Here is a 19,684-nt window from a genome sequence, read left to right on the forward strand (position 1 = left end):
TCGTTGAGGCGTACACAGGAAGACGACCACGGAAGCAGCACCCCTTTTTGCAAGCGCTCGTGGATAGAGTTGGCCAAGGGGAACTTTCCGTTGGAATCACGAAATTTGCTTAACGAACGATTAAGCATCAGTGCCGTCAGTCTTGAGTGTGCTCGTCGAAGGCAAGCAAAGGGACCTACTTTATTATTTATTGCACACTCCCCTTTCCCCGCCACTGGCACTGGTACCCGAGTTCCACCTCTTCGACGTCTTTTCTCGCTGTGTCTCACATTCGCGGTCGCGTTTCGCTTTCGCGTATGTAGTGCGCGCGCGGTGTAGTGCATCCATTCCGCATCTATGCACAGCGGAGGACGTGCCAAGAGAGATGCGAATCATTGTGCATAGATTTACTACAACAACAACACACACTCAGTGTTGCCCGTGTAACGGCGAGCGGCTGCAGCGGCGAAGAACCAGGTAAGCAAGCAGTATAGCAGTAGGTGCGAATAGTAGTGCGGCAGGAAAGCTGTTTGCGTGCTGGGGGCGGTAATGCATCCGCGAAGAATCTTGAACGGGGAAAAGTATATATTTATTTATTTAGTTTTTCCCTCGGCCCGCGAGAGCCGCGCGAGCGGCGGTGAGAAAAAGTGATTCACTTTGGTTTTCATTTTTCCCCATTATTACTTTGCGGGTGTCTGTTCGCTTCCTCTTTGGTTCGCCCGGTCGTCCCCCTACCTGCCAGCAGGCGCCCCTCGAACCCGATCGTCTGCCGATTACGAAGTGGAACGTAAAACAATAGCCATCGATGATGTTGTTAGTGCGCCGAGATGCAATAGACACTTACCGCGCACGGCACATGCCACAAAAACCAATTGGATGTGACCATCGTGGTGCGGTTGTGCAGAGAACGGACGAACAAAACAGAGTGGGAATGTTCGCGAACGAGAGATAGAGAGAAAGAGAAGGAGAGGGAGGAAGGTAGCAAGCGCGGAAAGAGATGAAGAGTGAAAGGGGGGGATTACGCGAGAGATTCAATTCCGCATGCAGAAGATCCGAGCCGTTGTAGTATCGCAAACAGTAGACAACAGTGACGGTCAGGAACAACACAGCAGCAGCATCCCTCTGGTACACCACCATCAGCAGAGCGATCGCCTGAAGCAATGCCCATTTCGCACCCAATTCGATCACACTGCCATATAGAATAGTAAGAGGTGTGTATGTGTATGTGTGTGTGTGTGTGCACAAACAAGTTTTGTGCGCGAACTAGTTTTTCGCGTCTTTCAACTGGACCACCTGGGTCCTTCATCAGCTGATTCGTGTGTTGATCGTGTCGCGAGTATTCATTAACGTGGCCGGTGGAAAGTTTATCCCGTGCTAAGAAAGTGTGGGGAAGGGTTGAGGAGTGCCTGCAGGCTGCCGAGGATTTGGCCACCAAAAAGACATATTTTGGAAAAGTGGAAAACTGAACTCGCCGCAATCTACCCGTCCCGTAATCCCCCTGTAAAGGTATAGATCGCTTGTGCAGTGCTATCGATCGTGTGTCATTTAAATTAATTTATTGGCAGAAAACTTAAATCAGTTCTATTGGTGTTGCAGCGATGCTAAAGGTGCTATGCTGCGATCTTATAATTAAGTACATTCAACAGATAGCCTGTTTTCGTGATTTTTTTGTTCATTGATCTTGTGTCCTGGCGAGCCACAAGAACGGCCAGTGTCTCAAGCAACGTATATTTTATGTACAGACAAAATGTTACAGTGGTATCAGTTGATTTGGCATAACTATGGTCAAAATAGTGGAGGAAGAAGCAGTAAATAGTGAGACACTTCTTGACGATCGGTTATAACTGGCTTAAAAACGTTTGCTAACAGCTTCCGGTCATCTAAGAGCGTTGTGTGACCGCAAAATGAAGCCGAAACTGATGAGGAAAATCGTGGCTATATTGCCTGGACTTAAAAATTTCATCCAAGCGTCAGACATAATTCATAGAATCGCTTAAAAATATCCTCAGTCCTTGTGGCAACTACTCAGAATGAGCGGTTTGCGGTGCTCAGAAAAACCTTTTTTTTTTACTCCGGGCTTGTCGTCGATGGAAGAGTCTCCAAAGTGACTTCTGGAGCTAGGCATGAGGATGTACTAAATGATCGTTGAAACCTAGAAAGAGCTGGAATATGACGCACCTTTATTTAGCCGACAGTTAGCGCTAAGGTCCAAGCTAACAGTCGAAGGTTTAGCAGAAAAAAGGAGTGGCATCGTTTCTTGCTAGAGTAGGAGCCAAATTTTAATTCAATTAATTATCGGTAGTAGTTTTGTTTTTGTAACAATCTGGTCTGTTTTTCCTTCCTGTTGTGCAATGAATTTTATGCAAATTTTATAGATCGTCATAATCTCAAACACCGATTGTAGCTTTCCGACCGTACACAATTTGAACCCAACCGATACGACGTCGACCGGTTACACAAACCGAGGGAAATTAACCAAACCGTAGCAGCACGGAATAGCTATCCCAAATTCTCACGATTATCCAACGATCTTCACTCGCGCCTGCCGTTGGGTAACAGCCGTTTGCCGTTCGACAATGTACTAAGATGCTCCAAAGAGTGGGCTTTTCGAACCGGTGAAAGGTTGTCGGAGGAATGGATGCTTGCAGCTAACTGGCGCGCGAGCCTGTGTACTGTTTGCTAGAAATTGCAATTGAATTCACCGGGAAGATGGGTTTTGCTTCGGCTTCAAGTGCGTACCATTTGGCAAGAAATGAAAGGGTAATCGCAGTTGCTGTATGCGGTGCATCATGAGCCCGACCATGTATTAAAAATGTTCCGTAAAGAAGTGAAAGTAGTATTGCAAGTAGCTTTATTCGGTTTTCTAGTTTCTGGAATGCATCGGATATTTTGTGAGCTGCAGGCTGTGATGCTGTGTATGTGTGACGATTGGAATTGAAGTGAATCTAACGTATAAAGGACGTTAGTGAAGGCTACCGTTAAGGTGCTACAAAATTTTACTAATTTATTTTTCTTTAAAGCACTTTACTATGCAGAAGGCGAACTAGCAATACAAAAGTCTAAAGAAATCACCGAAGTAATAGACCACGTCTAAACCACCAGCGCATAATTGGGTTTCTCTTAGTTTTTTCGCCGCTGATCACACATGATCGCAGGCAGACATATGCGCATATGCTGCATGAATGCATTCTTTCCATGAAGAAGTTACCTTGCAGCCTCCCTACCTTTCTAATAACCAACCGGTGGCCGCTAGCGAGTATAGCTGCTTCCACCATATTGAGCTCGTTGATTGAGCAGCAAGGGCATGTAACGATCTGTTTCTCTACCGTACTACTGCAAACGGTAATGCTCTAGTAGTTGTGCAGGTAGTGCTTTTGTTCATAAACCGTTGATTGAAACTACATGATGATCGGAACTATGCTCATGTACGGGAAAAGAATGGTGCCAGCATATTATTATTAGCTTTTCAATAAGAAACGCAAATAATTTAGTACGGAGAATCAGTTATCTACTGTGTCGGTTACGGTCCTGCGGTCACAATAGCAGGGAAAGGAAACAATTGCTTTTCACCATATTGAGCCTGATGATTGGGTATTTCGCCTAATTATCCCCTTAATGTCCGAAGATGCTCAAGGTTGCGGTATTGTCGACTGGCTCAGCTCTGGCTCAACTAAATGCTTTGAGAAACTTTGCTATATACCATTGAGAAACCCCAATATTGATTGTCTCTGTTGCACCATAGGGAACTTTTTCCGACAGACTATACTGTCCCAAAATATTAACTAGCATCACACCGTAATCGACCTCGTTGGGTGGAAATCCTGTATGAGCGCCGTACGATCAAATGAAGTTTGCTGGAAGGAAAACCTACGGCATGAACGTCAAAAATGTCTGTCTCTGTTTGGAAGATACATTTCTTTAATTTCTTAAATTTTTACATTCTTCAGCCTGAAATGTCACAATGCCACAAATTAAAATTTTTGAACAATTACAAACTCCTGCCTCAAACTCTGATATTTCATGTGCTGTCTAACGCAGCAGGGTTTGACGCCCTTGACTCTTCTTAATTTTAAATTAAACTCTACTGTAGCTGACGGTTCTACCGTTTGTGTAGTGCTTAAATAGTGTCATAAGTAATGGTTACAATATTGAAATGCAGCTTTTATTCGTGCCGATTGTGTATTTCAGCAGGGGAACAGCGAAAAACGATTGACAAATATTGTAACCTGCTAGCGAGTTAGCTGATTCTGTGGCTCAGAACGCCACCTCGCGGTTGATAGCAGAACTGTTATGCAAAGGCTTCGAATCGTTTGCTAAGCATTTGAGGAGGTATAGTCCTCTATGTAGTTTTTATGGAGTGATACATCTTTATGATTATGAATTCAGGTAATGTTCGTAGTCGTGTGATAAAAATTGAATCTATTAGTGTACTGAATCTCTGTAGTTTTGAATGCTGCAGACGTGTTCGAACGCATTCACCACGGTTGTGTGCTGTTCCTTGCCAAACGTTTATCTTGCCGCTTCCGGCTTATCGATTGCTTATAGGACCGTGTTATACGCTAAATAGATTTCGTAAAGCGTGATCGTTAACGGTGAATGAACAGTTGAAGCGAATGATGCGCAAGAAAAGGGTGGAATAATAACTATACGTTCGATCGATCACGATCATGATGATGGATCATATCTAAACCAGCGATCGTACAAGCAATCGTTCGGTAATTGGCAAAGTGTTTCTTAACTCTTTAACGCCCAATTGTACACATATTATCATGTTTCATTGTATTGATAAACATTTAACTGTTCTCTCTTTTCAGTGATTGAAATAGTCATCCAAACCTGAAAGGAACAACAAATGTATCAACTGTCTCTCAACTCTGGCTAAGCCAATTGTGACGAGACGATGCACCGCATAAGTATTATCATCGAAAAATGCCATTAAGATTGGCTTCAGCTACCACAGTACCGAGTCGCATAAAACCGGACAAGAGCAACAACAATAGGCCGCTAAACTGCAACATTATTGGATGAAATCCTTGTGGCAATCGATGCATTCGATTGTTCTGCATTCGACACAGCTGAACCATACCACGCTAACGCTATGAGACGAAATGTGAAGGTGTTTGGTATTATTTCCATAACCTGGATCGTGGTGGTCATCTACTACTTTCAAGGTGACTACTACCATAATGACGGGAATCGCGCACTGCGGTTGCGCAGCAGCAGCAAGGTAAAGCAGCACTCCGTCTCAGACCAGTACATTGGAGGCGGTGGTGGCGCCGCACGCGAGGCTCTGACGCACCGCGACAATGAACACCAGAGTTCGCTAAAGAATGCAGAGGATAGTAATTCCGCGTTCGTCGGCAGTAGTAGTAGCAGTACCAGCAGTAGCAACGGTCACAACCTGCACAGTAGCAATAGCAATAGCAATAGTATATTTAGTTACAATTCGCCACCCATGACATGGGACTATTTCGATGAGGCCAGCTACATTCAGAAGGGCGGTCTGCAGCGCGGAGAAGATCCGTACCTAAGGAATCGCTTCAATCAGCAGGCGAGCGATGGTTTGAAGAGCAACCGAGAACTGCCGGACACGCGCAATGCGATGTGTCGTCGTTCGACCTGGACGGAGCCGGCTAGCATCGCCCATCTGCCTGCTACCAGTGTGATCATCACGTTTCATAACGAGGCCCGCAGCACACTGCTGCGGACGGTGGTAAGCGTGCTAAACCGCTCGCCGGAACGATTGATCCACGAGATTATCCTGGTGGATGACTACTCCGACTTTCCGGAGGATGGGCAAGAGTTGGCCAAAATTCAGAAGGTGCGGCTGATAAGGAATAGCATACGTGAGGGGTTGGTACGATCACGGGTAACGGGTGCTGCAGCCGCCACGGCAAAGGTACTTACATTCCTTGACAGTCACTGCGAGTGTAACGTGAACTGGCTCGAACCGTTGCTGGCCCGGGTGGCCGAGGATCCAACTCGCGTCGTGTGTCCAGTGATTGACGTGATCAGCATGGATACTTTCCAGTACATAGGTGCGTCGGCGGATCTTCGCGGAGGGTTCGATTGGAACCTGGTGTTTAAGTGGGAATATCTGAGCAATGCCGAACGAAAGGCGCGGCAGCGCGATCCCACGGCCCCCATCCGAACGCCCATGATTGCGGGAGGCCTGTTCGTGATTGATAAAGCGTACTTCGAGCGGCTCGGCACCTACGATACGCAGATGGACATCTGGGGCGGAGAAAATCTCGAAATCAGTTTCCGAGTGTGGCAGTGTGGCGGATCGCTGGAAATAATCCCCTGCAGCCGGGTCGGGCACGTGTTCCGCAAGCGCCATCCGTACACGTTCCCCGGCGGTGGGAGTGGAAATATTTTCGCCAAAAACACGCGCCGCGCCGCCGAAGTGTGGATGGATGAGTACAAGAAGTATTACTATGCGGCCGTCCCGTTGGCTACGAACATTCCTTTCGGTGACATCGACGATCGGTTGCAGCTGCGCCGGGAGCTGCAGTGCAAACCGTTCCGGTGGTATCTGGAGCACGTTTATCCACAGCTGGGCATACCGGAGCGACGGAACAACGGTAGCCTAAGGCAGGGTGTATACTGTCTGGACAGTTTGGGCAACGTGGCCGGTGCGGTCGTGGGGCTGTACACGTGTCACGGAAATGGCGGTAACCAGAACTGGGTGCTCAATAGGAAGGGGGAGCTAAAGCATCATGATCTCTGCCTGACGCTGGTTAAATTTACGATCAGCGCACGGTACAACAGCGTGCTGATGAAGTACTGTGACGATTCGGAGAACCAGCAGTGGCACCTGAAGGATGGCGGGCTGATACAGCACCGCAAGATCAACGTTTGTCTCGATTCGCGGCACATGAAGGAACGGGGCATCACGGCCGAACGGTGCAATTCCGCGCTCGAGTCGCAACACTGGAAGGTTGTGACGGAGGCACAGTAAGCTTTAGCTTGGCCGGTGGGTAAGGTTTGCTTACACGCGGAACCCGACTTGTTGTGGTTTGCCGACGCTGATAGTCAGTGAAGATGTGTTCCGTGTTCTTTGTTGTTATATACATACATTCTATTCAACAACTCCTGATATGCAGATATTAGATAGTACGAAAGCGCGTAGCATTGTGACACTATATAGAGTTTAAGGCGTATCGGCGAGCCGTGAATCGATCCAACTTTTGCATCAACGTAGATTCACGCAATTGCAAAGCACACCCACACACCCACACAGACAACCTTCCTTCCCTTACACCCACACACATACACCAATACAAATAATGTAAGTAAAGAAGAAAGCAAACGATATTCTCGCTGTAACGACGCAAATGCAACCTTTTTATTGTATTTCCAGATAGTTTTTTGTTACAAAACAAGGATAAAAGTAAAGAGCATCCAGGAATAGTTTTGTCCTGTATGGAACACGTTAATCGATGCGGATGGTTCTACTTATTGTTTTCTGGTTTAACGGTGCAAGGAAGGCATGTGAAAGAAACTAAGGAGTATTATAGGTTAAGCAGATATGGTGTGACAGTGATAATAATATTTTTTGTACTTTGATCTTATCTTTTAGGCCGAGAAGCAATTGAAAACAATTGCTTTTGTGGAAAAAATAGTTGACGAATATGTTACACTGTATTTGAAGACAACATTTTTAGTCATGCGGTAAATTGTGGAGAAAATAGCGGAGCAGCAGCTACACTCCTACCATCTTTTCATTGATTTTAAAGTCGCATGCCACAGCCCCCTAACGTCCGGATAACAGTATACGACGCAGTGAGCTCTTTTGGAATCTCGGCTAAGCTCTAAGGCTGGGCTTGTAGGAATGACAATTGTCTACATCACAAGCCAGAAGAGAGTGGATGGATTATTCGCTTGCTCTCTCAAGGGACCTGTGCCATGGGTATATGCTTGCCTGTCTTTTCTTCAATCTGGCGCTAGAGAGTGCCATCCGATGCTCGGAGGCAGAAACTTTGGGGAAACCATTTTCTAACAGCCTAGCACCGATAGCAAGATGACCGTTGAGTTATGGGTAGGGTGGAGGTTGCCAAACGGTCATACTACATTTTGAGAAGTCTTCTCCACTCAAAATCCACCTGTCACGACGGACGAAGCTGAGACTGTATAGAACATTTATAGTCCCAGTACTCATCTACGCCTGTGAGACATGGACTCTGTCCAAAACTAACGGAACACTGTTAGCTGCGTTCGAGAGGAAGAAGTCCAGAAGAATTGTTGCTCTCGTATGTGTGGAAGGACAATGGAGGAGTCGTTACGATGGCGCGCTCTCTGCACTGCATCTAACCATCGTGCAGCGAATTAGACTCCCCATGCTCGTCATGTCATAGTTATTTTTGGGCCATCCACATGACCAGAGGAGTCGAAAAAATTAGACCATTGATTTTGAAGACTTCGGTTTCTGGAATTTGCGTGACCAGTTGAGGTTGCTTTCGGATGTGAACCCACTGTACCAAACAGAACCATTCGTAATGCAGCATTACTTGATAACAAATCTTTATATGACCATTTATGAAACGAAGTTTTATGATCGTCCTGCTTTCGTCGAATGAATGAGCCATACTCGCCGTAACGCAACTAGTGGTCTTTGAATGGAACGATTCGAAAATATCGACACGATATTTTGTCTTTTGCGATTCGTCTAACGCGGACGAATGGCAACATGATACTTCCGCACACTGGGCGTCGCCCCATCAACCGGAATGTCCGACGGAATGGGGGCTCCTTCGGGCAGCAAGAGATCGAACGACTGCAGCGTGGTGGTCAGAAAGAGAAACAGATTGCCTCTCGCCATCAGCTCGCCCATGCATCGGTGTTTGCCGACCCCGAACGGATGGTACTGGGCCGGAATGTGTATCTTTCCATCCTTCAGGAAACGTGCAGGGTTGAATTCGGTCGGCTTTTCCCACAGGTTCTCGTCCAGCATCATTCCACGGAACATGCCAACAAGCATAGTGTCCTGCGTGGAGTGGTTAGAGGTAAGTAGGTTATTCACCCGAGATCGTGATCGTGAGAGCAATGTAGCGGAGGCTCACCTTGGGAATGTTGTACCCACAGAGCGTGGTATCCTTAAGTGCTCGATGCGGAATACCGAACGTATTCGACATGAACAACCGAAGTCCTTCGAGCGTCGTAGCTTCGCAGTACGGCATGCTGTAAGGGCGGTGAGGTGAGATACAGTGTGACTATGTGTGATCAGTATGCCATCTCCGCTCTATACTATACTTGCCTAGCGCGATCCTCTAACGTCGGCAGCCGATTGCGGCCTATGACATCGTCAATTTCATCCTGTATCCGGCGCATCACCTGCGGGTTGCGCACAATGTACAGGAAGGAAAAGTCGAGCGTTTTGGTGGTCGTCTCCGAACCGGCAATGAACATGTCCAGACAGACGGCCAACAGCTGCTCGCGCGAGAAGCTGTCGGACGGCGCGTTATTGTTCTGCAGCGTGCGCAGGTACACGTCCATCAGATCGCGCGGTTCATCGTCCGGGTTGAAGTTTTGCTGATGACGCTCCACCTCGGCACCGATAAACTTATGCATGCATTCATGAATCTCGACAAACTGCTGGTAGCCGGACAGCCGTGGGGCCACGAACCGCAGGTAAGGGAAATGGCTGAATAGCGCACCCATCATGTCAATGTTGGTGAACAGCTCGTGCAGCAACGATTGCAAGTACCGTAGATCACTGTTGTCCTTGCTGTACCGAACGCCAGCCATCATGAGCCACAGTGTGTTCAGCACGTACACGGAAAAGGCGCCCTGCATCTGTACCGTGGCCGTGCCGTTTCCCTGTGCCACCAAATCCTCAAAGTCCTTCCGTATCTGGGCGGCTTCATTCTGTATAATCTCCGTCATGCCTTTCCGGGCGAATCCAAACTCTTTCAGATGGCGCACGATGAAACGACGCTGTTCCTGCCAGAACTGTTCGTCCGTGAGCAAAACCCCACGCCGAAGGCCCCAGGTGCGCGTCTCGTAGAACAGTCCCGTGGGCCGACCGTCAAAGTCTTCGTTGTTCATCATCTCCTTCAGCGACTCGGCATTGACCGCCATCACGGCCTTATCTTTGCCTATCTTGAACCCAATCACCCCGCGATGCTCGGGATAGTCCTTAGCGATGTGCTCGACCGCCTTACACAGCATGCCCGTTTTGTTGCGTGCATTCATGATCGCGAGAGCGCTGCCCACGATCGGGTACCATTTGGGGCCGGGGGGAAAATTGGCCGGTTTTAAGTTGTCCAGATGAAGCCATAACAGCAACAGCACCACGCAACACGCCATAAAGTACCACATGGCCAGGCTGTGCGGTGAGGGAGTGCGTCCCAGTCGGTTACAGTGGTGGTGATAGCTGATATCGGGGAGGTAAAAGAACGAATGTACATTACTTGACCGTGCATTAGGCAAACGCCCGGGGTGAAACATGAAATGGTAGCTTTAAAAGCCCAGAAGCTGCTAGAATTTAAGAGTTCGCAACCTAACTGACGAGCCGACGACGACGATGGTTCTGCATTCTGCATTGCGCACCAATGAAGCAATCACAAATGGGCGCATTTGTTTGTGTTTGATCCAATGCAATGGGTGCACATAAAACATCGCACACTGCCACTGCAACTGCAACTGCGCCAAGGCAAACGCAACAACCCAACAGCGCCTCATCACGTTTCATAGAAAGAATCGGGCGCAAGTGCTTTCGAGCCGGCTGGCAAACTGCATGCCGGCTTCACCACGCATGGTAGGACACACCGTTGGAAGCCAAATGCAGCCAGTTACATAATCATGCACTTGCACATTTGGCCACACACACACACATTACTTTTACTCGGTGCTTAAAACCCTGATGCAGATTATGCAAGTTGATGATGGGCTTAAGCTTAAAGAGAAGTTGTGGAAGATCGCCGCAGTGGTCGGTGGAGATTGTTTCACGAAGGTATAGAAAGCAAATAGAGCAGCTATCTTTCATTTTTGTTCCAATCTTCAAACGTAGTTCGAACAACAAAAAAAGGGACAGATTCTAATGATCGAGTAATACACCATGGCCATGGAAAAAAAGCGATACACTGCGCAAAGGGAACATGGGCTGCAACATAAGTGCCAGCAAATGCTTAGCCCGTAGTTGCGTCACTTTTGCAAGCCTTTTATGTAATGCAGAGATGCTGCAGAAACGGGTTCTCGGTGGGCCAACCAACCCGCTCGCCTGGATGCAACGGCGCACACTATCAACATGGTGCGGGTCCGCACGAGCTATTGACACGAGGAAACCATCGGTGGATATACCGATTTTTATAAAGCTATAGATGGATTTTTTTTGCAAATAAAGCATTTTAAACCCTGATCTATATGATGATCGATTCCAGTGTCCTTTAGAATGTCCCATAACTGATCGCACTTTTGCCGGGATGCGCAGAACTAAACTGAAATAATTTAAAATTTCCTACAATAAACCGAGTCACTTCACACTTACAGGATACACTTCAAAAAAAAAAAAACCGCGCCAGAATAGTTGGGGCCTTTCCCGCGAAACTATATATCCTTTGCTTGGAACTCTGCCACCCAGTCCAATGACATCAAATTCAAATACAAAGTGCAACACGCACAGACCACTCAGAAGCGCACATCACACCAGGACCAGAATGTGTCCTGCTAGTGGACAGTGAGACAAGGGTGTTGTTATACGCGCCACAACGATTCGTAACTCGCTACTAATGCGTCGCCGGGAGCACACCTCGTGTTTGCAGCGGTAAAAATGGACTCATTCTGCGGCAGACCACGTCGGTCAGTAATATAGCATTTTCCCCACTTTCTGGGGTTAGTTTTTCAAATGCTTCGCAGGAACGCTGCCGCCCAGCCCAGCAGTAGCAGCCCCACATACCTCCTGTGCCCCGAAACGGTTCAACACGTTTTGCTCACCAGCTTGTGGTGGCTGGTGGCTTGATGGGGACACGCTTCCCGTGATCGTGTGCACGGTGCAAAGTGCGATGGAAAGATCGTCGGTTTTTTTTTTCAAGCCTCGACTACGGGTAGATGCCCGAAACACGTTTATTAGTCAGAGATGACAACAATAATGCATGAATTATGTTGCATAATGTGATTTAAAGTAAATTTCATTGTAAAATGTAATTGTACCCTGATACTCCTTGCCTAATACAATGCATTGTTTTTTTTTTAAAAAAACTTTTGCTTTGCAATTTGTCTATTTTAATTCTATTCCAGAAGAAGAATTTTCTTAAAATTTCATAACATTCGGCTAGTTTCGGTAAACTGAAACAGCTTTTTATCGATCATCGGATCGCTTCCAACACTTAATTTACGTTGAAGAGAACTACAACATTCTTAAAATGCTAGGTCCAAGTTCACATTGAAATATGGAAACTATGGCAATGAACATAGCTCAGTGCAATAGAACCTTTTGAAATGACACAGAGGATATCTCGAACTTTTTAACTAGAAGCAATTCGAATTAGTATTAAACGAGAAAAAATTCGACCAATTAAACTACAGGAGCAGGATGCATCAAAAAGACGTTAACGTACAACTAGAAATTCTTCGAGCGTACAAAGCTAATCGTTCCCATGAATATCACCGAATTCTTCTTCTTTGAACCTGAAAACGGTGGAACATTAAAAAGATCGGTTTGAACATATGAAGACCTATTCGAGTTGGATGCCCGAAGCTTAGAAGATGTCGCGAAAGTTCGTCTGCTGTTGAGGAAGTTGGATGCACCAGCGCACAACAAGTATATCAACCTCATGTTCAGCAGCGGTTACTTTCAGAAAAATGCGGGAAAGTAGCAAAGTTCGCTACTCAGAAGGCGAGCATGCGAAGACTCCGAATTCCACAACATGACTTCAGAACAATTCAAGTGCTTTTGTCTGTGGATTAGAGGGACAGTCCTACGGGGATGTTCGAAGCAGATTACTCTCTCGCATGGACAATGAAAATACAAGTTTTATTACTCGAACACAGCTCAAAAAAGCGTTCAATAATGAATCTAATGACGATGAAAATGAAATAATTGAATAATTATTGGTGACATTGAAGTGCCACTGTGATAACCTTTTCTTCTCTTCTTTATACAAGAATGTTCGATAAGAGAGCCCAGCTTCGTTGGACCTTCGATACTATTCCACGATTGTGATGCACGAGATCCTCACAATCTAAGATCCTCTTTGTAGAGTTCGGAATTGAATATGGCAACTGAATTTAAAACCATATGCCCTGTATGCCGTGACCTCAATAGCTTAAAGTGTATTCCACACACCTGATGAATTAAAACCAACTACCGTCCAAAAAAGCCGTTGTTCTACATAATAACTTAATTTCAGAACATGCTTAATGCTTTCAGAACAGCATTAAATTGATCGTCAGGCTTATTCTTATGAGAACAGCACTTAATTGATGATAAGCTTTTCTGGCCAGTGCTTGGATTGAAACGTATGGTAAAATATTCAACGCACAACAAGGACACCATACTGTGTTACCAAAAATACAATAACATAGTGTTTATAATAGGCTCCTAATAGTAGTTCTTTGTGGTGATCGGGTGGTTGAGTCGATTATGGCGCTTCCGGTCTTCACACGGCAGGCCCGCGGTTCAAATCCCATCCAAACCGCCTCCCGTTGCATCGGGCTAATTACTTTGCTGCGGGTAAAATCAAGTCACAGCAAGGCAGAAATGGAAGACCGAAGAGTAGTAATAGGCTCCGGTGGCCAAAGGCGACAGCAGCAAGAATCTTCACAGTGCTAAACAGACAGACAAGGCCGCCGCCTGCGTGTACGCGACTATCCTGCTAATAAGGGGGTAAAATCAAGTCCAGGAAAGTCAGGTATAGCAGGTCATCAAGACCTTTCTAGTTTGTAGTTCCAACGAAGAATAAAGACAGTTCTGATGATTTCAGCAGTTCAGATGCAGACCAATTTCAGAAAAAAAAATGCTTTTAAGTGTTCATCATCATCATCATCATGTTGGTCTACTCTTTTAAAGCGCACGTCGTCGTGACATGGCCCGGTCAACAATAGATTTCCAGGAAACTCGATCCCTGGCTGCAGCTTCCCGTCCGTGCCGAATCCCATCGCTGACGGATACCTTCTTGGCGGGGCATGAGTCCGGCATCCTCATAACATGCCCCAGCCATCGTATCCTGTCGGTCTTCGCCACCGTCAGGATGACTGGTTTCGCTCGAGGAGTCGCTCAAACACGCCTAGAGCGTTTGCATCCTCCGCTCGGATGGTCCAAGACTTGCGGCCATATCAGGATCAGTGTGCGATAGATCTCACATTTCGTGCGGTCTCGAAGTTTTCTGGATCTCTGCAGACATTGAAGATCACAAGATCGAGATCACAATGCGTCTCCAGATTTCGCTGCTGACATCGTTATCTGAAGAAACGACAGTCCCAAGATAGCAGAACACCTCTACCACCTCGAGGTTGTCGCCGTCGACTAACACGCTGCTTCCTACTCGGGCTCTATCACGATATCAGAGCCTCCGGCAAGCAGGTATTTCGTCTTCGTCGCATTGATCGTCAGTCCAACTCTTGCTGCTTCCCGTTTCAGTCAGGTGTACGCCTTACACACCTTCGCTGCCGTCTTGCCAACGATATCTATGTCGTGTGCGAAGCCAAGAAATTGGAGAGACCGATAGAGAAACGTGCCACGGTGTTTTTAGTGTTAACAAATATGAAACTTGTAAAAGTAATAATTACAAAATTTCAGATTCAATTAAGGAAAAATAATGTTTTACTTAATTAGTTTAAATTTCCTTACTTACAAAAAATAAAATTTTCAAAAAGTTTTGTACAGAGAAGAAAAAACGCTATAGAAATCAGTGGTATCAGTGGAAACGGATATAGAAAGTGGAAACGGATGTGATAACAAAGTAATGAACACAGGATATTTGGTATGCACATCTGACGCTAGGTATTTATTTCATCCACACAATTTGCTTGCAGTACACAAGTTTTATCCACTACGGTGTTGCACCTGTATTTGCTGATTGGTGATCGGTTTTGCAACTTCCAGAACAAAAAACTACCAGACAGGAAGAAATTTTCTCTCCAGCTGACTCCAGCGCTGATTGTGTTTCATTGTCCTTATCCAGTGTGTAAATGCTTTTGGTTTGGTTTAGTTTGGTTTGTTTGTTCACAGCTTATCAATGTGGAATGGTAGGGGGGGGGGGAGGAGGGGGGGGGGAACGTTTTCTTTTTTTTCTATAGCACAGCTGCTCCGTTCATTATATGACCGGTTATTAGACGTTCATTACAAATATATTTAAATTGTTTGACCTTTCACGTTCGGGGGTTAGTATGCGAGCCCCCGAGTACTCCTCAACTCATGCTCGGGAAAATTGTCGTCCCCAGTTCCTTGTGCCTTCCTCGTAGCATCTCAAGTAGTAAAGATTGTTTCTTTTTTTTTTTCTTTTTTTGTTCACTACAATTGTTCATTGTGTTTGCTATCATACAGTTACTAATTGTCTTATTCCGGGCCCTCTGTTTTACTTATCCTTTACCATCTCGACTCGATTATTTGACTATAGCCTCTTCGGTTTTGTACCACTTGCTTCTGAATTTCGTACGTTGGCCTGGCTTTCGTTTTAAAATTGCACAGCGCTTAGGCAAGAATAAAAATCTCTGGTTTGATACAATTTATTAACATTGATATATGCATATGTATACGCGCTTTGTGTCTGTGTGTGTGTCTGTCTGTATGTGTATAAATATAGAAGTTTAGTATTTTATCATCGTAATGTATATATTAACCATCTCTCTTTCTCTCTCCTCCTCCTTCTTCTCCTCCTCCTCCTCTCTCTCTCTCTCTTTTTATAGCCTGTAGCAAACATTCTTCAAGTAACACATTTTGTTCGTTCTGTTTGACATGATCAAACAACGGATGTTCGATCCACAAAAAGATCGGGAGTAGCAGTCCTTTAATTGTATGCACAGAGGACTGTTTGTTAAAATGTGATAGATGGAAAACGGAAAGCTTCCGGGAAAGTGAGATCCGGGAACGGGGGTAGATGGATGGAGTGGGTAAGTAATTGTTAAAATCTCCAACACGGGAGGGAAAATTATTGAGTAGATTAATCGCAGTTTTTTTATAAGCGTTAGGCCTTAAATGGACAGGGAGACAATGGCAAAGCTACAGATGCTTCGACTAAGGACTAGGCGTAAAACATCGATAGAAAAGGTAAGGTACCACCGGATATGGCAACGAACGGGAGGGGTTGCAGTGAGTTCCAGTTCGAAAGCGCTCGCTCGCTCAGTTAGGCTTATTCTCCCTGGAAAGAAAGCGTAATTGACAGCATGAGATACGTTTTCTGTGGTATTAACTTGAGGCAACCCAAGTGCTTACCGATTTTTTGATATTGTTGTGAGCCTGCGGTTGAACTGTCTTTTCCAAATATACCACTCCGATGGCAGGTCCTTCGCCGCTGATCGATGTCTGCAGGGTGATTCCGCTGATGTGGCCGTCTTCCAAGAAGAGCGGGTTCTTCACTTCCATTTCACCGGTCTGTAATGAGCAAGTGATGTAAGCACGCGATATTTTAATCATGCGAACTTGGAGGTTGCAGATTGATTGATTAGACAGAGTGATCGGAGTAGTACTAGGCTAATCTATCAGTCTGATAATAATCAAACGTAGGTCTTGAAACGTATTTTGATTTGATTTTTGATTGATTTGGTCATAAAATAGATAGGTCAAGAACAGACTCGCTTACCGGAGCCAACCCAGGACACTCGTACACGGTGTAGTCCCCTTCCTCATTCTCGTCATCGCTCGGCTGTTCCGAATGGGGCGCACTGCGGGTCGTGTTTTCCATGGCGATTATCTGCTGCTTCTGATGCTGGTAGTGGTACATCTGCGCATTCTGGGCGAGCTTGCGATCGCCCGCAGAAGCGGCAGTGCCTGCCGTCGAATCCCTGTTTGGTCCCGTCACACCGTACGCCGGATATTCGACATCGGCGGCCGCTTTGGTCCTCTTGTGCAGTCTAAAGCCCGAAAGTGGTAAATAGGAGACATTAAGACTCGGCCTTATTCATTCTCACCCATGGCAGGATCGTCCAACACTTACGTGTACCAACCGAACCCGATGGAGATCAGGGCAACCGTAATGGCGGCACTGATACCGGCTATCAGTGCAATCAGATACATGCCCAGCCCGGTACCGATCTCGATCGGTTGCTGTACGACACCGTTCGAACTGGTGCGATCGGTTTCACTAGCGGGAATCGTCAGCGGTGTTCCATTGTTGGCCTGATTTCGGTTGTGTGTACCCTTGCCTATCTTTGGGCGAATCGGAGGTGGGGGCGGTGGGTGGCGATAGTCTTTGATGGGTTTCTGTTCGATGGCCGCGGACGCGACCCGTTCGTCATCAGAAGCACCGCCCCGCAGCTCGGAACTGTCGTAAAGGAAGGATCCATCGCCAGCCTCACCAATACCGAGTCCGTCTGGATTGGTGTCACGCGCCAGCCCGGGATTTTGGTCGTAGAAGCGAGGATCGCTCGGGCCTACTGCAAACGGGATCGATTCATCCGAATCGATCTGATTGGTGAGCGGCAGCTGGTACGTGTACGTCGGGCGATACTCTTCCGATACCTCGCCAGCACCGAGGTACGACGGCGCCGGGATAGTTTTGCTTCCAGCGGCCTGCAATCGCTGCAGATGATCCATAAGGCGGCGGCGGGCCTGCTCCTCGATGAAGATGTTGATCGTTTTCACCAGACTGTCCCGCGTATCGTGGCCATCTACGGTGACCAAAATAAACGGTTTAAGTACACAGAACACATGAAGTGGATGAGGAAGGAAAGGGGAACATTTAAACTTGCCTTTCACTGTCCATGAAACTGGGTTCATCGGGTGTAAACGACGATGGTAGCCTGCGGAGAAGAAGAGGGCCGATGAAATTTTGGTTCCAAGTATTTTGTGAATGGATGTAAATGTGTTTCGTTTTCATCGTCCGTCCACAAAAGCAAAATTAAAAATAAATATCTTATATTATACCATCTCTAAAATTCTTCAGAAAAACTCCTCACAAGAAGCAGCAGCTTTGCGTTATAAATTAAATATTAATCGCTTCGTAAGATGTTATACTGTACGATTGAAACAATACGCAGCGTATCAGATGATGATTTTTTTTAAAATATACCAAGCACTGATAACCGGGAAGCAACAAGTTTAATTTTTAAATCACAAACATACAAGCACTACCATACTGCGAACTGCTTTGTTCGCTTCGTAGAGCTCGCTGTTTGACTTTATATCGATCGATGAAGCTTTTTTTTGTGGTTACTTTTTAAAGGCGACTCTTGCCGTCGCGGGCAAAATGCTCGACAAAAAAAAACATCATTTTGGAGTCTGCTGCTTACCTGAGATGTAGTCATTGTCGGATGTGACGATCGGTAGCACCAGGAAAATGTTCCATATTGTAATGTAGGACACGCGAATGCTGCGAAAGGTCATTTTTGCTTGCACCCACCGCTTCCGGTGGGACGTCCGGGCGATGGAATGGAACGGCTGTGAAGGAATTCAAAGGTCCATATACACACTGCACAATGGGAACAGCAAAACCAACAAAAAAACACTAAAAAGACAACACTGGTTGTGGCGTATGGCAAGCTAGCACGTCTAGTCAACCGAAAGTGGGCTCCATTTGTGCGGGCGGCTTTACCCAGCGGGAGCTCGTACGATGGCACTGCTGCGGAACTTACCTATCGACCTGTGGTGTGTTAATGGTGTACGGTTTTGTTATCAGCTTTCCGCTCAATCCGGAACACTGCAATGCATGTACGGCATTCTTTCACAAACCTACACGCTTTTACAAACACATCAGCACACCGATGGCTTCGGAGCTTTCGGAAGATGTGTGGTGCATGGCTTTTCGCAGCACCGTATGTTTGACGATTTACACAACGCAGCTGCCTGCAAGGAGCTGGCCCTATTTTCCGTACGTTGCTGTGCACCTTTTGGAGTTCTATTGATGGATATGTGTCTTCAAACAAGCTTCCCATCCACTGTGCTGTGAAGCGCATTACTGCGCAAGCGCAGGGCTGTGGACAAGCGACGTCAAATACGGTGCGTTAATTTCATTCATGCCCAGCAGTGGTTTTGTGAGCGTTTTTTTTTTTTTGTTCCCTTCGCTTAATTCATATCAAACACTGTTGGGAGTTTCATGATTGGTTACACTGCGGTCCATAAAACTAGGCACGGGGGTTTCTTCGGGTGAACGAAAATTTTATGCAGAGAGCATGAAATGTGGGTTTTGGTTTTCTTATTTTATTCATTTATTTTCGTTATTACGGTCATGCCGTATTGTCGAGAAGACTCTCCACATGGTGTTTACACATAATTATTGTAGTAGGCATTTCCTCATACTGTATTGTCTTATCCCGGACATACCCGGTTGAAGTGTTGCGATCGCAGCTCTATCTTGTTGTTGCTGCATCATCCGTAAGTGGTCATATGGTGTCGTTGCTTGTAGCTTTCGTCCTTGCTGTGTAGAGTTCTGTTGGTTTGCTTTGTTCGTTGGTTGTTGCTGTCGTTCTTGTATTCGCTCAACTTGTGTTCCGTGTTTTTTACATGTTCACTACCTACATGAATCCACTAATATACACAAATACAAAACATACAACTGGGATGACTAAGGGGAAGGGAAACACTAAGAGGTTTAAACCGTGCTCTCTTGCA

At 46.2% G+C, this 19,684-nt stretch overlaps 3 protein-coding genes across 4 annotated transcripts; 1 reads left to right on the forward strand and 2 right to left on the reverse strand.

The window, feature by feature from the left end:
- The first annotated feature begins 186 nt into the window (after positions 1 to 186).
- LOC118517345 (polypeptide N-acetylgalactosaminyltransferase 2-like) lies at positions 187 to 7,418 on the forward strand. Of its 2 annotated transcripts, none has more exons than XM_036063337.1 (2): positions 187 to 456; positions 4,794 to 7,418. In XM_036063337.1, the coding sequence occupies exon 2, from the start codon at positions 5,078 to 5,080 to the stop codon at positions 6,938 to 6,940; it is 1,863 nt and encodes a 620-aa protein (XP_035919230.1). In that variant the 5' UTR covers positions 187 to 456; positions 4,794 to 5,077; the 3' UTR covers positions 6,941 to 7,418. The 2 variants fall into 2 exon arrangements, with proteins under 2 accessions (XP_035919230.1, XP_035919231.1); XM_036063338.1 differs by lacking the exon at positions 187 to 456 and adding an exon at positions 1,257 to 1,485.
- A 1,081-nt stretch (positions 7,419 to 8,499) lies between these two features.
- LOC118517344 (probable cytochrome P450 303a1) lies at positions 8,500 to 10,299 on the reverse strand. The gene is made up of 3 exons (XM_036063334.1): positions 9,236 to 10,299; positions 9,042 to 9,159; positions 8,500 to 8,965 (listed from the first exon to the last, which is right to left on the reverse strand). Exons 1-3 carry the CDS (start codon positions 10,297 to 10,299, stop codon positions 8,648 to 8,650), a joined length of 1,500 nt encoding a protein of 499 aa, XP_035919227.1. The 3' UTR covers positions 8,500 to 8,647.
- Positions 10,300 to 14,896: 4,597 nt separating this feature from the next.
- On the reverse strand, positions 14,897 to 19,045 carry LOC118517341. The gene is made up of 7 exons (XM_036063325.1): positions 18,709 to 19,045; positions 18,367 to 18,514; positions 17,827 to 17,877; positions 17,073 to 17,745; positions 16,719 to 16,989; positions 16,352 to 16,510; positions 14,897 to 16,277 (listed from the first exon to the last, which is right to left on the reverse strand). Exons 2-7 carry the CDS (start codon positions 18,458 to 18,460, stop codon positions 16,269 to 16,271), a joined length of 1,257 nt encoding a protein of 418 aa, XP_035919218.1. The 5' UTR covers positions 18,461 to 18,514; positions 18,709 to 19,045; the 3' UTR covers positions 14,897 to 16,268.
- Between the last annotated feature and the right edge of the window lie 639 nt (positions 19,046 to 19,684).

Source organism: Anopheles stephensi, unplaced genomic scaffold (genome assembly GCF_013141755.1).
Source record: "Anopheles stephensi strain Indian unplaced genomic scaffold, UCI_ANSTEP_V1.0 ucontig95, whole genome shotgun sequence".
NCBI lineage: Eukaryota > Metazoa > Arthropoda > Insecta > Diptera > Culicidae > Anopheles > Anopheles stephensi.

What these genes read in the sequence shown, in the direction of transcription:
- LOC118517345 (XM_036063337.1), top strand. Translation starts at nt 5,078, where the DNA reads ATGAGACGAAATGTGAAGGTGTTTGGTATTATTTCCATAACCTGGATC.
- LOC118517344 (XM_036063334.1), bottom strand. Translation starts at nt 10,299, where the DNA reads ATGTGGTACTTTATGGCGTGTTGCGTGGTGCTGTTGCTGTTATGGCTT. An exon ending in ACGTTAGAGGATCGCGCTAG is followed by an intron (nt 9,160 to 9,235) that starts GCAAGTATAGTA and finishes CCGCCCTTACAG; the next exon opens with CATGCCGTACTGCGAAGCTA. An exon ending in GTGGGTACAACATTCCCAAG is followed by an intron (nt 8,966 to 9,041) that starts GTGAGCCTCCGC and finishes CACTCCACGCAG; the next exon opens with GACACTATGCTTGTTGGCAT.
- LOC118517341 (XM_036063325.1), bottom strand. Translation starts at nt 18,460, where the DNA reads ATGACCTTTCGCAGCATTCGCGTGTCCTACATTACAATATGGAACATT. An exon ending in AGTTTCATGGACAGTGAAAG is followed by an intron (nt 17,746 to 17,826) that starts GCAAGTTTAAAT and finishes TGGTCACCGTAG; the next exon opens with ATGGCCACGATACGCGGGAC. An exon ending in ATCGGGTTCGGTTGGTACAC is followed by an intron (nt 16,990 to 17,072) that starts GTAAGTGTTGGA and finishes TTCGGGCTTTAG; the next exon opens with ACTGCACAAGAGGACCAAAG.